Source organism: Rhipicephalus microplus, chromosome 1, assembly GCF_043290135.1.
Source record: "Rhipicephalus microplus isolate Deutch F79 chromosome 1, USDA_Rmic, whole genome shotgun sequence".
NCBI lineage: Eukaryota > Metazoa > Arthropoda > Arachnida > Ixodida > Ixodidae > Rhipicephalus > Rhipicephalus microplus.
The window spans coordinates 177224846-177239784 of record NC_134700.1 but is presented as its reverse complement, the minus strand read 5'-3'; the positions used below and the strand labels follow the sequence as shown (position 1 = coordinate 177239784).

The 14939-nt window shown below is 45.3% G+C and overlaps 1 protein-coding gene across 1 annotated transcript; it reads left to right on the top strand.

Moving 5' to 3' along the window:
• Positions 1–6003: 6003 nt before the first annotated feature.
• Positions 6004–9272, top strand: LOC142766130 (uncharacterized). The gene is made up of 2 exons (XM_075867980.1): positions 6004–7374; positions 7851–9272. Exons 1-2 carry the CDS (start codon positions 6004–6006, stop codon positions 9270–9272), a joined length of 2793 nt encoding a protein of 930 aa, XP_075724095.1.
• The last annotated feature ends 5667 nt before the right edge of the window (positions 9273–14939 follow it).

Sequence of the window (14939 nt, the reverse complement as noted above, 5' to 3'; positions counted from 1 at the left end):
AGGGTCGGTACATGGAGATCCGCACATGTTGACGTCGCAGCAGTGTTGGGAAGGCGCGTAAAGTGGTAAGCAATGCGACGGCTTTTAGCCTCTTGAAACTGTTGGCACTCCAAGATAACATCTTGCACGGTGGAACAGCCTTTGCACACAATGAGGTTAAATGCATCGTCTGCGATGCCCTTGAGCACGTGCGCTACCTTGTCGGCTTCAGCCATGGTTCGGTCAACTTTACGGCAAAGGGTCAGCACATCTTGAATATACGCCAGGTAGGACTCCGTGGACGTCTGAACACGTGTGCCAAGTTCTTTCCTAGCGGCCTGCTTGCAGCCGGCAGATTGACCAAACAACTCGCGTAATTTGGTCTTGCATACGTCCCAGCTTGTGATACCGTCCACATTGTTATTAAACCACGCCTTGGCCGTTCCTTGTAAATAAAAGATGATGTTTGCCAGCATTAAGGTTGGGTCCCACCTGTGATTTGTGCTGAAGAGTTCGTAGAGTTTAAGCCACTCATCCACGTCCTCGCCGTCCGTTCCCGAAAAGTTGCCGGGATCGCGGGGTGGAGCGGCCACGAGATAAACAGGAGAGGTCGGCGCCATTGATGCAGTGGGCGTAGCAGTTGAGGAAGCGTCGCTGCCGGTGGACATGTTGGGAGCAGAGACTAGGCGTCCGCTGCGTAACTCCGTCGTGCGTTGTAACCCAGCACCTTCCACCAAAATGTTGCGTGAAGGCACAAGGGAAACTAGGCGTTTTAAAATATATTTACACAGCGCCAACGCGCAAGCCAAGATGGCGAACAAGAGAGAGCGCGCGCACACACAAGTCACCTCGTCTTCCTCAGCGCCTATCTCACTGTTTAAGTGGGGCATTGTCTCGTAACAATATTTTCGAATTACAAGATTCTTAAAAACATTGAAGAAACGTTTTACGACCAGTTGATATGTAAGCGAAGAGACGTAGCTGCATCCACGTAGAGGCACCAATCTCTCCTTAAAGACATATCTTAATAATAAAAAAATAACGGGGTGCTCGTACCCCGACCCCTCCTGACCACACCCATGCCGCGTTGCCAACCAATGTTTGAAAACACCGTACGTCATAATTATCACACTTTGCCCCACACGACCTTCGTACTACTCTTAATTGTAGCCTACGCCTAAATTAGCGTAGTGTAACAATAAAAAGGTACAGGTCACACTTCAATGTTCCACATGCAGACGTATAGTGCTGCTGAAGGATGGTACATTTTTAGCTACATTGAAAATTGATTCGAAAAATTTGTAACCAAAAATAAGGGACATGAAAGACGGGACATACAACGCGATTCCTTTCCCGACATCAAGCTTGCCTAAGGCCAGTTTACAGCGAATTTTGAAGCACCGGCGTCTATCTGTGGTAGAATACTGGGCTGCCATGCAGGAGACCCGGATTCTAATCCCGTTGTGCCCTTGGTGTTTTCAGTTCTTGAGTTTTATTTCGCGCGATAGGGTTTGCGGGCGCCGGCGGGGGCGGCGGACAACAGCTTTCGCTTTAAAGGAGCATCAAGATCACTGATCTCGTACACCCGACATGTCGAAACGATATTTATAGAGCAGAGGAATGACATAATAGATCATAAAAATAACAATAAAATATCCGGCTTTGTGGAGAGGTGATCACCGCACCGTCATTAAGGGGAATCTCATTTAGCAATCCACCGTCATAAAAAAATCCCGTGGTTCCTTGCGCACTCATCTAAGATCACTCGAGGCCGAGAACAACCTTCTCTTTTTGTGTTCTCTATCGTTTATATGGATTGTGTCACTATCGAAGGACTGACACATAATCTTTCGTGCCTGCCCTATATTTTGGTGACATTTTAGTTCAGTGTATGTGCCAGTTATATTAAAATAAAAAAGATGTGTTCGGATGTACTTAGGAATGTTCAACTCGGTAATGTCGCGTAAACTGTCCACGTCTTCCGCTGCCAGTTATATTGAAAGAACGATGTAGTTTTGGAATGTAATTAGGAATGTAAAACTGAGTGATGTCGCGTTGGTCGTCCACATCTTCCACTGAGGGAGGACGAACGAAAAATAGAAATTATCCTACAACTTATAACGAAACTGTACTACCGCCCTACGACCACACGCTGCCCGAAAAATTGCGAAAGTGCTCTACAGTTCGCAATCCTGCACCAAACATGTTTGCGCCAGCAAGCGAAGTTACAAAAATTTGTCGTACGCTGCAACTGCGTTCTCGCTTCTCTCATCTTGACGAACTAAGCAGGTAGGGATGACGTGGCAGAAAGAACTATAAGTTATAGCACACGTGCGTCATCACTTTGAGCGCCCCTTTTGTTTTTTGAACACGCAGCTTACATTCAAACTGGTTGCGAGCACGCACATGTGGACGTATAGCACGTTCTCGCAGTAACTTCGGTAACTATGTAGCTATATGATGCTGAAATCAGCCAGGGACCTTGAATTCAGGTATATGATGTCATCATCAGGACACAGTCATAATTTTAGAAAGAACAGAAAACAATTTTTATCTGATGCAGACGATGGTGAAGTTCAAGCAACGTGCAGCGCCATAGTGTTTGACTCGCTTGTTCCCGGATGCCTCGACTACCAATTGGCCCTGTTTTCTGGCCATGGTGAGAAGTGTGTCGGGGCCTCTTCAACTGGAACTTGCATTTCCTAGTAATGTGAAGCTTTGTATTATTTGTAACAACAGTACCGAAAGTTGGGCGAGTTGGTACTCATTCATGCCTTCTTTGCGCAAACACGTACACGGACACAAGGAAAAGAGGCAAACAACACGGGCGCAAACTCACAACTGGTTTATTTTGAACAAAGAACTGTACTTATATCTTCACGTAGCCCACACGCCCCCCCATCGGTGGATCCAGGAACAAACGAGATAACCTGAAGAAAGCTTATTCAGCGCTACGTCATGATAAGAACCCCAAAACAACAAAAAATGAAGAGTTCACGCATCTGCAGACGGATTGTTGCACGTGCCTTTCAAAAATTCAAATTCTTTATCGGACATGGTGACGGAAGCTTGGCCAACACATTTTTCTCCCATGTTTCTAATATGGAATGCTTCAATCAACTCCCTGTTGTTTTGGGGTTCTTATCATGACGTAGCGCTGAATAAGCTTTCTTTAGGTTATCTCGTTTGTTCCTGGATCCACCGATGGGAGGGCGTGTGGGCTACGTGAAGATATAAGTACAGTTCTTTGTTCAAAATAAACCAGTTGTGAGTTTGCGCCCGTGTTGTTTGCCTCTTTTCCTTGTGTCCGTGTACGTGTTTGCGCAAAGAAGTCATGTTTGTATTACTTGGTTTTTCATTTTAACGTGGGAACAGCTACGTATTCTATATGGGGATTCACAACAGAAACGACACAGACGAGCGCTGTCTGTGTCGTTTCTTTCGTGTGTTCACATGTAGAAAATCGTGCTGTTCCTACTTCACATTACTTCTAGTTTTTTTAGGTTTTTTCAGTGACGCCTCAATGGCAAGTATATTTGTCTCGATTTTCTGCTGTTTCAATGTTGATTCGCGTGCCCAGAAGGCTAGGCTTAGGTGTGGTTGAACTGGCCGACTGAACAGTTGATGTCATAAACAAAAAAAATGTGTTTTGTTTTCAACATGAAATGGCATAAAACGATGGCTGCTTTCAACAAGCTTTCATTGCCATCGTATTGAGAAAGTAGTAAAGGTGAATACCAATGGAATATGGAAGTGGCCTGTGGTATCTAATTAGAGGCACTGCCATGTTGACGACGACGACAACAACAACAACAACAATAATAATAATTATTATAATAACAATAATACTAATAATAACAATAATACTAATAATAATATTAATAATAATAATGATGATTATGATGCTTAACACCACAACACCATCATAAGTGAGACGCCGTATTGGGGGGGCTCTGTGAATTTCGAGCTCCTGGAATTTCTTCACTTTCACCTAAATCTACGTACACTGACCTCGAGCATTCGTGTCTGCTTTGTGATGTTTCTACGCAATCGCGTTCACCGGTTATTGCCAACACAAAGCGTAAATGTGTAAGACGAACACGTAACATGAGTAGAACACTTTGCGTGCAATAGTGACGCAGCATCGCAAAGCGAGCATAAGAGTTTTAGCTGTGCCACAAGGCAATCATACCGGCACTTATTTGCCGTTGAGGAAGCACATAGCTTGCATACAACGCCTAGCTTCGGCAGTGCTGTACGTTGGAGCATAGTGTCGTTCTTTCAAGACAATCTATTATAACACTCGTGCCTGATAAAAAAACTTTTCTTTATTTTTTTCCCACATGAGTATTCGTAGGCCGCGATTATATTATGTGAGACAAACATACATGACACACACACACACACACACACACACACACACACACACACACACACACACATATATATATATATATATATATATATATATATATATATATATATATATTTATTTACTTTTACTTACATATACTGCCAATACCAATAGGGATTATTGCAGGAAGGGCACATACATTGTGAAGGGCAAGATTATACAGAGGGTACTCACTGAAATATTATAATAACGAGTGAGACAAAGCCGACAGAAATACATTTGATGACTACATCTGTACCACTAAAATACATTCAGTAGCACACGACATCAATTCCAACTAGTACTGAAAAAAGAAAAGTGAGCACTTCAAACAGTGGACAAGAAAAAAACAGGGTTCGTCAGTTCTGAAGACAATAAATTACATTCGAGCAGAGATGAAAAATTTTCCAAGGATTGATTGTTTGTTATACTGATTGGCAAGTTATTCCACTCGCGAATTGCTAGTGGAAAAAAAGAATATTTCAGACAGTCCGTCCGGCACTGATATTCATTCAGTGTCTGAGAATGCTTTTGTCGTGTTGGCCTTGTTTCTTTAAATGATATGTACTTTGAACTGTCAATGTTTAGCTGTTGGTGAACTAACTGATATAGGAATTTCTGACGTGCCAGTTTAGCGCGGTTTTTTATTGTTAAGAGACCTGCTTTTTTTAAAAGTTCTGTGGGTGAGTCAGTTATTCTGTACTTGTTATAGACAAATCTTATCGCTTTTCGTTGTATTTGTTCTAGGGCATTTATGAGATGGCTTGTAAAGGGAAACCACGCGACGTTTGCATATTCTAAGACAGGTCTGACGAATGCTTTGTAGGCTAGAAGTTTCGTTTCAGGCGGCGCGGAAGCGAGACTTCTACGAAGGAAAAACAGCCGTTTTAATGCAGCTGATGTGACATGACTAACGTGGATATCCCATCTAAAATCTTGCAATAAAGTTAAACCTAGATATTTGTGTTCAGTCACTACCGGAAGTGGAGAGTTATTTATAACGTAAACAAATTCAAATACTTGCTTTTTTCTTGTTATCCTCAAGAGAGCAGATTTTTTAACATTCAGGGTCATTTGCCAAAGAGCACACCACTTAGATATGAACTGCAAGGCATTGTTCAGTTTTACATGATCTTCTGGGGCGTTTATTTCCTGGTAAAGTATACAATCATCAGCGAAAAGCCTCACATTAACACCGATGCCAGCAGGTAAATCATTAATGAAGATCAAAAATGAAATGGGGGCCAAAACACTGCCCTGCGGTACACCTGACGTAACGTTGGCAATGGAAGAACTTTCGCGATTGACTTGCACATACTGTGTTCGGTTACTCAGATAATTGTCGATCGAGTCAGTAAGTGGGCCTGAGCCTATCGTTGCTTCTAATTTTTTATAAGTTTTTTGTGTGGCACCCGATCAAACGCCTTTGAGAAATCTAATAGAATTAAATCGGTTTGTTTTGTACATGTAACCGAGTTGGCACGGCCGCGATAGCGAGCGCAAGCTGTCACTCCTACGTAAGCGTGACGTCACCCGCCTGGCCTACTTAAACTCGTCAGTATAGGCAATAAAGGAGTTGTTCGACCCATGATATCGTCTCGTACACATGGTGGCAGCGGAAAACAGCCAGCATGACGACACCGCCTACGTTGCCGACACCGCCTGCATTGCCGACAACGCTCCTGCCGCCTCCGAAGCCCCTCGACACATCGCGAGACGCTTGGCTTGGGTGGAAGACCTGGAAAAGTGAGTGTGAACTGTTTTCCACGGCAACTCAGCTGAACAAGCAACCAAAAGAAGTGCAGGCGGCGACGCATTTAGTGACCATTGGGGAAGAGGCTAGAAAAGTGTTGGCTTCGTTCAAGTTTGAGCCAGGAGAGGACACAACCGATGTAACCCTTATAATTAAAAAATTTGAAGACTTCTACCAGCCCGCGAAGAACCTCACTTACCACGAGTTTTGCTTCGGCTCCCGAGACCAAAAAGAGGACGAAAGTTTCAATGACTGGCTTGTCGAATTGCGAACGCTAGCCCAACACTGCGATTTTGGAGACTTAGAAGAGCGCATGCTTCGTAGCCGCATCATACTCGGTATCCGGGACAAGGGACTGCAAAAGAAGTTAATTTCTGAAAACCCTTCTTACCAAAGAGTAGTCGAAATCTGTCGCATCCAAGAGCAAGGCGAGGAGCAGTTTCGACAGATACGTGGCACCACTGAAGGCGCTGAAACTGCAGCCGTAAAAGCGTTGGCCAGAGTAACAAAGCCATGTAACAAATGTGGCTACAAAGTTCACCGCGGCAGCCGCTGCCCACCAACAGGAAAAGCGTGCAAGAAATACGGAGGATTGAATCATTTCGCCCAAGCATGCTCGCAGTCATCCTTCTTGCACAGCGAAGATGCAAAGCGCAGGGAAATACGAGAGCTACATGTTGACGAAAGGTCAGATTTTTTTCTGGAAGCTTTAACCGTGAACGCACTCGCTAGCGACCAGTGGACCGCGACAGTTTCCATTGAAGGCCGTCCGATGGTCGGCAAACTTGATACTGGGGCAAACTGTTGTGCGATTTCAAAGGAAGATGTTTTGTCGCTTCCGAGAAAGACTCGTGAAGCCGGCCGAGCCACGTTAACGAGTTTTTTCGGCCACAAAACGACTGCGCAGTTTAAAGTAAAGTTGTCGCTATCCGTGAACGATAAACAGCACGATGAAACCTTCTTCGTCATAGAGCAAAACGTGCCGGTGACCCTCAGCGGAGCAGCAGCAGAAAGCCTTGGCTTGATTTATCGCGTTGATAGCGTCGAGACGCAGCAACTCTACCCGGCGGCTCAGCCCTTCACCGATGTTTTCACAGGATTGGGACAGCTGAAGAATTTTGAGTACGAAATGAAGCTCAAACCCGGCGCCGTCAGTGTTGTTGTGCCAGCCAGAAGGGCTCCGGTCGCCATTGAAAAAAAAGTAAAGGCCGAACTTCAACGCATGGAAGAGCACAACGTCATAACCAAGGTAACCGAACCAACAGAATGGTCAAGCTATATGGTAGCCGTAGTTAAAGGTGATAAAGTAAGAATTTGTCTCGACCCAACGGAGCTTAACAAGGTTATTCTGCGTGAACACTACCCTATTCCTGTTCTAGAAGAGGTCGCGCAACGACTAGCTGGAGCTAAATATTTTTCTACCTTGGACGCAACATCCGGGTTCTGGCAAATAAAACTTTCTGACAGCAGCTCCAGATTGTGCACAATGAGCACGCCCTACGGGCGCTATCGGTTTATCCGCATGCCTTTTGGAATTGCTTCCGCCCCGGAAATATTTCAAGCAGCCATGCACCGCCTCTTGGAGGGCCTGTCTGGAGTAGCGGTTGTAATGGACGACATATTAGTCTGGGGCACAACGAAGAACATGACAACTTGACCGGGGTGCTTGCACGCTGCCGTGAGCACAACCTCCGTCTGAACTCGCAGAAATTCGTCTTTTTGCAGGAGCAAGTTCGCTACTTGGGACACGTTTTCACCACGCAAGGACTGAGCCTGGAACCCGATCGCGTCCAAGTCATTTTGGACATGCCAGCGCCAAGTAACAGTAAGGAATTGAAAGTATTCCTCGGAACGATGAATTACGTGCAGCGCTTCATTCCTCGAATGTCTGTACTCACCGCACCACTTAGAACATTGCTGCGCAAAAAGATTGCCTGGGTCTGGACAGAAAAAGAGCAATGCAGCTTCAATGAGCTGCGCCAAGCCTTAGTAACAGCGCCAGTGCTTGCTTACTTCGATCCGAAAAAGCCAGTCACCCTCTCTGTTGACGCCAGCCACATGGGCGTTGGCGCCGTTCTGATACAAGCCGGCCGCCCTATCGCTTTCTCGTCTAGATCGCTCAGCGATGCTCAGACGCGGTACGCGCAGATTGAAATGGAAGCTCTGGCGATTGTGCATGGCTGCGAAAAACTTCACGACTATATTTTCGGCCAATCTGAGGTTACGGTGGAAACCGACCATCGTCCGTTGGTGCCAATTTTCAGTAAACCACTTCACCAGTGCCCACTTAGACTGCAACGAATGCGACTGACATTGCAGCGATACGCCATTAATCTACTGTACAAGCCAGGAAAAGAGCTGTTTTTGGCTGATGCGCTCTCTCGTTTTCCAAGCAAGGCGTTATTGTCGGAACAAACCGAGCGCTTCAATGTTAACGTCATTGCCCTTGTTCCAGCTTCTGAGCATCGCCTCGAGGAACTACGTGTGGCAACCGCCAAGGATCCTGCTCTGTCGACCATCCGATCCTATGCAGAGACTGACTGGCCGGAAAACAAAGAGGACGTCCCAGCATGTGCCAGGCCATTTTGGGCGTATCGAGAAGAGATGCATACACAAGATGGCCTCGTCTTTCGCAGCAACAAGAGGCTGATGGGTCGACAGACGAGAACACTGCTCCCGGTTCCCTCCTGCCACCTGAAGCCGGCACCGTTGCCCAACAAGAAGGTGCACTCCCGTCTCCAGGAGATTCGCCACAGGCAGAAGGTCTACTACAACCGAGGTGCTCGGTACCTGCGCGCCCTCTCACCGGGTCAGAGGGCCTCGTTGTACGACACGCACACACGGACGTGGTCCCCGGTCGTTGTGCTGGGATCAGCGGGAGCTCCACGCTCCGTACTGGTAAAAACCGAAGATGGCCGAGAAATGCGACGCACACGGGAACATCTCCGGGAGGTTCCAGAGCTACCATGCCCCGACACTACCACAACACCTTCCTCAGGCTTGCCAGGCTTGGGTCCCGTTCCAGAGCCGCCACTACCACGGAGAAGCACTCGGGAACGTCGCGAGCCTCGTCGGTACCCCATGCCAGAGCGACCTATATTGCCCCAAGGAAAGGAAGATGTAACCGAGTTGGCACGGCCGCGATAGCGAGCGCAAGCTGTCGCTCCTACGTAAGCGTGACGTCACCCGCCTGGCCTACTTAAATTCGTCACTATAGGCAATAAAGGAGTTGTTCGACCCATGATATCGTCTCGTACACAGTACAGTCTACATTGAGGGAGATGTCGTGAATTAGTTCAACCAGTTGGGTAACTGTAGATAGTCCTTTGCGAAAACCGTGTTGTTGTGGCGATAAGATGTGAATCTGGTCAAGGTACAACGTTAGATGTTTAAGAATAATGTGTTCCAGTAGTTTGCAAGTTGTGCTGGTTAGTGAGATGGGTCTGAAATTTGAAGGGTCAGCTTCGCTACCGCATTTATGAACAGCAGCAACTTTTGCGATTTTCCACTCTTGGAGGAGGGAACAGGTTGATAGGGACTTATTGAAAAGTATACACAAGTATTTGGCTACCCATTCAGCATATCGCCTAAGAAATTCATTTGGCAAGTTATCGGGACCGGCACCCTTCTTAGTATCTAATTTTAACAACAAATTAAGCACTCCGGACTCTGTCACAACAAGTGGTTCAATATGTCAGGTGTTGAAAATGTCAACATCAGGCACATTTCCATCATCAATCGTGAAAACAGATTGGAAATAGTTATTTAGCGAGTTTGCTTTATCTTTGCTTTCTTCCGGGGCCGCGGGCCTAGTACGGTTTTTGGGATTAAGGTAGTTCCAGAACTTCTGGGGAGACGTTTTCAAAAAGTTGGGTAGCGTACTTGTAAAATAGTTTGCTTTGGACATTTTTATTTGGGATTTCATCTTAGTAATTGCTTGACTCAATTTGTTCCGAATTCGTGGAGTAGGTTTTGCCTTCAAAGTTTTTCTGAGGCGCTTTACTTTACGCTTGCAATGAATAATTTCACGCGTTACCCAGGGATTATGTTTTCGTGTTTTCTTTGTTTTAGATGGCACAAAGTTAAGAACGCAATGTGTTACGACTGATTTGAAGCTTGCCCGTAGTATTTCCACATTTGTGTTTGAATCATTCGCAAGTAGTTCAAATGAAGCAAGTTCATGGAAAAGATTATCAAGTATACTGGTGTCATCGGCATGGTTAAAGTCAAGATAGGCAGAAAAAGAGTTGGATGGTATAGGAATGTCAACTATAGAAACGGAGCCCTGAATCACTTCGTGGTCTGATATGCCCTCAAGAATTTCAACCTGTGCAGTATCTGCGGGAAAATGATCGCCATATATATATATATATATATATATATATATATATATATATATATATATATATATATTGCTTGTAATTAGGTGCGTGGTTGGTTAAAAATTTCAGTGACTATCTCTCTTTCCTCAACGAACAATATGTGTCAGAGTCCACTCCAAACTAAGCAATGTAAAATAGACAGAATATCAAGACAAACTGCATCTGAGAGTGGAAACCTGCTGACGCAATGTTTAAAGAACGCTGATAGCGTCAGTATGCACCTCAAACGATCTATTACCTAAACTTTAATGGATCCGAAAACTTATGCCCAAGGCAGTCACTGTTCTCCCAACACTGTGGAAGTTAGAATTGCCAGTAAACTCATGAAGATATATGATACAGGTGCAGTGCATATTAAGGTGGATGAAGACAAGTCCGAGAAAATAATTTTTGAACCAGAACCTTGAGCCTGTTATCTTCTTACTCGCGCTTCACATTTGATTGAAGTTCAGTACTCCTTTGTAAATGTTGTTCTTAAGCACATCTTTTGGTTGAAGCTTCTTGCGTCACAACGAGTATTCGCGGGAGATTGCGTCAAGTAAGGGCATTAGGCATGCATTTTTAACTACCTTAAAGAGCCAGAAGAGATGAAGAAAACACCGTGCCGCAGCAAATACAAAGCAACCGTTAGAAATAAGCCACCGAAACAATATTTGTGATAATAAATCTTGGTAACGACATTCACCGGAAGCGTAGTGGTGCACGGAAAATAAAGAAAACGAAAGAGATAAAACTGGTGCAGTGAAAATCTGCATAACATTTCAGGCATAGGGCAGATGGAGGTAATGTATGCTACACTCACTCATTTTCCTTGTTGGCACCACAACAGCATGGCAACTGTATGCATCGTCATCATCACCATATTGCGGGACAGATTAGATGACCGCGGAGTTGATATTTGACTAAGACAGCTTGTGAAATCTTGGCCTTACGAAAGAGCTAAGTGTGACCTACTAGTGACGATTTACCGCGCCGTGGTGCTCTAGTGTCTTAGACACTCGGTTGCTGACCCGCTGGTTGCAGGATTGAATCCCGGCGTCAGCGGCTGCATTTTCGATGCAGGCGAAAGTGCTGTAGGTCCGAGTGCTCAGATTTGGATGCATCTCAAAGAACGCCAGCTGGTCGAAATTTCCGAATCCCTCAACTACGGCGTCTCTCATGACCAGACACTCGGTTGCTGACCCGCTGGTTGCAGGATTGAATCCCGGCGTCGGCGGCTGCATTTTCGATGCCGGCGAAAGTGCTGTAGGTCCGAGTGCTCAGATTTGGATGCATCTCAAAGAACGCCAGCTGGTCGAAATTTCCGAATCCCTCAACTACAGCGTCTCTCATGACCAGACACTCGGTTGCTGACCCGCTGGTTGCAGCATTGAATCCCGGCGTCGGCGGCTGCATTTTCGATGCAGGCGAAAGTGCTGTAGGTCCGAGTGCTCAGATTTGGATGCATCTCAAAGAACGCCAGCTGGTCGAAATTTCCGAATCCCTCAACTACGGCGTCTCTCATGACCATATGGTGGTTTTGGGACGTTAACCACCTCATATTATTATTACTTGTGAAGAATTCATTACGTGAAGAATTCATTACACGAAAAATGAAGTTGTTCGAAGAATTTTTGTTTAGGGGGGGGTGTAGGAAAGTGTGAAATAGAGGAAACAGGGCACGGGTCTGCTACCCACGACGTATTTGCGTGCGTGTGCGTTCATGTTTTCTTGTGTTTATATAAATTCAGAGCGGAAGATTCTCGGCTGGGGTTGGCTGAGCCCAGCCGCTACCCTCTTCTTATCTAGGCAACTGAGAAAGAATGCAGATGCTGCAAAAACGGACACACCAAAAAAGAACTAGATACCAAAAACACATGATTATTCGTCGAAAGTGCGCAGAGCGGAAGAGTAAATGGCAGACACAAAACTCAGCTGTGCCTGCTTAATTAAGTGTAGAGGGTCACTGGTAAGGCGTGCCCACGTGCGATGTTATGCCAGAAATACTCCCTAGATTTTTTCGATTTTTCTCTAAGGAGGTTATTACAGCTGACTGTGTTAAACTGCACGACAAGAGCACTCGGATCAAGATTAAAATCTTGACCGAAAGCAGAAACATTACATGTTCATCTGGTAAAACTCATTCCTGACCTACTGTGTCCAAGATGCTTGAAAATAAAAGGTCGCAATAGAAAGAAAGACACGTTCACAGACGAGGGTAGGGAGACAAGTGCAAATGCACACTGTTTTTGTTCGTGCGTGGAACCACTGAATAGAGCACGCATAAATATCAAAGTCACGTGTGCATACGTGCAGGAAGAAATATATAAAATTTATGCATGTACAGCCAGAAACTCTCTTGTGTACAAACTGACAGAAGGATCACTAACGCACGCAGATGCTTTCTGCGATACAGCGAATCCATAAAGAACTATCTGTGCGTTCATATTTTAATTCTACCGGTAATGTCAACGTCATTCAGGCAAAAATTACACATGCACGTATTTCAATGTTCAGCTAATTTATTTTGTCGCTTTTTTATATGTTGATCCCTCAGTCGACGATCATTAATATTCTATTATTTATTGAATAATTGTCCCATGTAGCCCAAAAGAACTTTATCAACCTCACCAGCACGCAGTGATTATAGTGGTGTGCTTTAGAACGCAAATGCCCACCATGGTATTATCTTTAACCTGCATGCTCATTCCCTTTTTGTGCAGCGGCTCATATATTACCTAGCCTATTGGCAGCGGCAAAAGCAACGCCCACACTGTTTTAGCTTGCGGCCTCTTTAAGGGCGAAGCTCCTTAAGGCGTGGGTCTGGCCATCTCTTGTATTCATGTAGTACTATGTAGCCACCGGTGGCATATACCCGCTCTAGAGCGGGTATGCGCCACAAGTATGCGAGATGTGACATGGTGGTACTTGAAGTGTTCACTAGGTAGACACACAGACGAACGGACAGACAGACTAGCAAACGAATGGACGAATGGATAGACGCGCGAATGTAAGTCGGATGGACGCAAGAAAAAAGAGACAGATGGATGGATAGACTCATGAACGGACCCACGAACAGATGGACGGACGCATGGATGGACGCACGGATGGTCGGGCGGACGGACAGAAGCAAGAACGAACGGACGGATGGAAGTACGGGCGGGCTGATGGACGCTTCGCCCCACTCAACATAATTCACTCCGTGGATATGCTTCGATTTTTGTACCCTGTACGGTAAAAAAAATGAATACGTAGAAATGGTATACGACTTTCTTGTAAAGGTTTTCTACAACCATGTTGAAACTTGACAAGGGGAATTATTTTATTGCGTACACAGCCGCAGCAGTTACAGTAACGGAATAGAGTTACAGCACGTTTAACGAGTAACTACAATGGCACTGTTATGGTGAAACTCATCGAGCCGCCATTGAGCACGAGCTTGAATTTGCTGCAGAAAGGTGCATGCCTCGTTGCCGAGTTTTGTGGCCCTGTAAATTGGAAAGGCAGGCGAGCACCGTGTAAAAGTCGTGGCGGTATCCAAGCTCGTCGCACCGTGGCTGCACGAAAAAGTGAAAAAGCGCCAATGGTCACAGGTGAACCGAGAGTACCGCAGTGAAAGCTGTACGAACCACCGCAAGCAATGCTAAGTCGGTCTTTACCGTTCTGCCCCGGAGAATACTATGGTGTCGACTGGGTTGATAAAAAAATACAATGTTCTTCGCTCCTTGACCTCCTACTGGCAGATGGCGACGGGTGCTTGGTAGATAGAGTTATGAGTCGCTGAGATTGAACACCCCAAAACAGCCCTGTATTATAATCAGAGAACCAGAAGTGAAGGGCTCCGAGTAGTTCGAATACCTGTGGTTCTTTAACATGCACCTGAATTTAAGCCGTCGGGCATCAAGCATTTTCGCTTCTATCCAAGATGCGGCAGCTGTGGCCGGGGTTCGCTCCGTTCCCTGCATTACATAACGTCCATCTTTGTGTAACTGGTGTACAGTGCTTTGCTCATGTGAGATAGATAGATAGATAGCTAGCTAGCTAGATAGATAGATATAGATAGATAGATAGATAGATAGATAGATAGATAGATAGATAGATAGATAGATAGATAGATGCGCTGAATGTGCCTGGTGTTCGCTAAAGAAGGAATGCTCTGAATTAAAGAAAAATGTAGTGCTAACTCGCTTTCTGATTAGCCAAAGACGTGAAATTCAGCACCCATTTTTCTTGATAAGAAATAGAAAGAATAAAAAAATGACATATCCTGACACTCGGATGTGTCAGCCACTCCGACACATTCAATACTTCTCTAAACCATGGAACCGAAATTTTAATGCCTCTTATTCAATTACCGGACCTCAAAAACAAGTCTACCCGCATAGGTAATTGAATTACGAATGAGGTACTTCCACAGAATATGAAACTCAGTCCGGAGCTCTTGAGAAGGAGT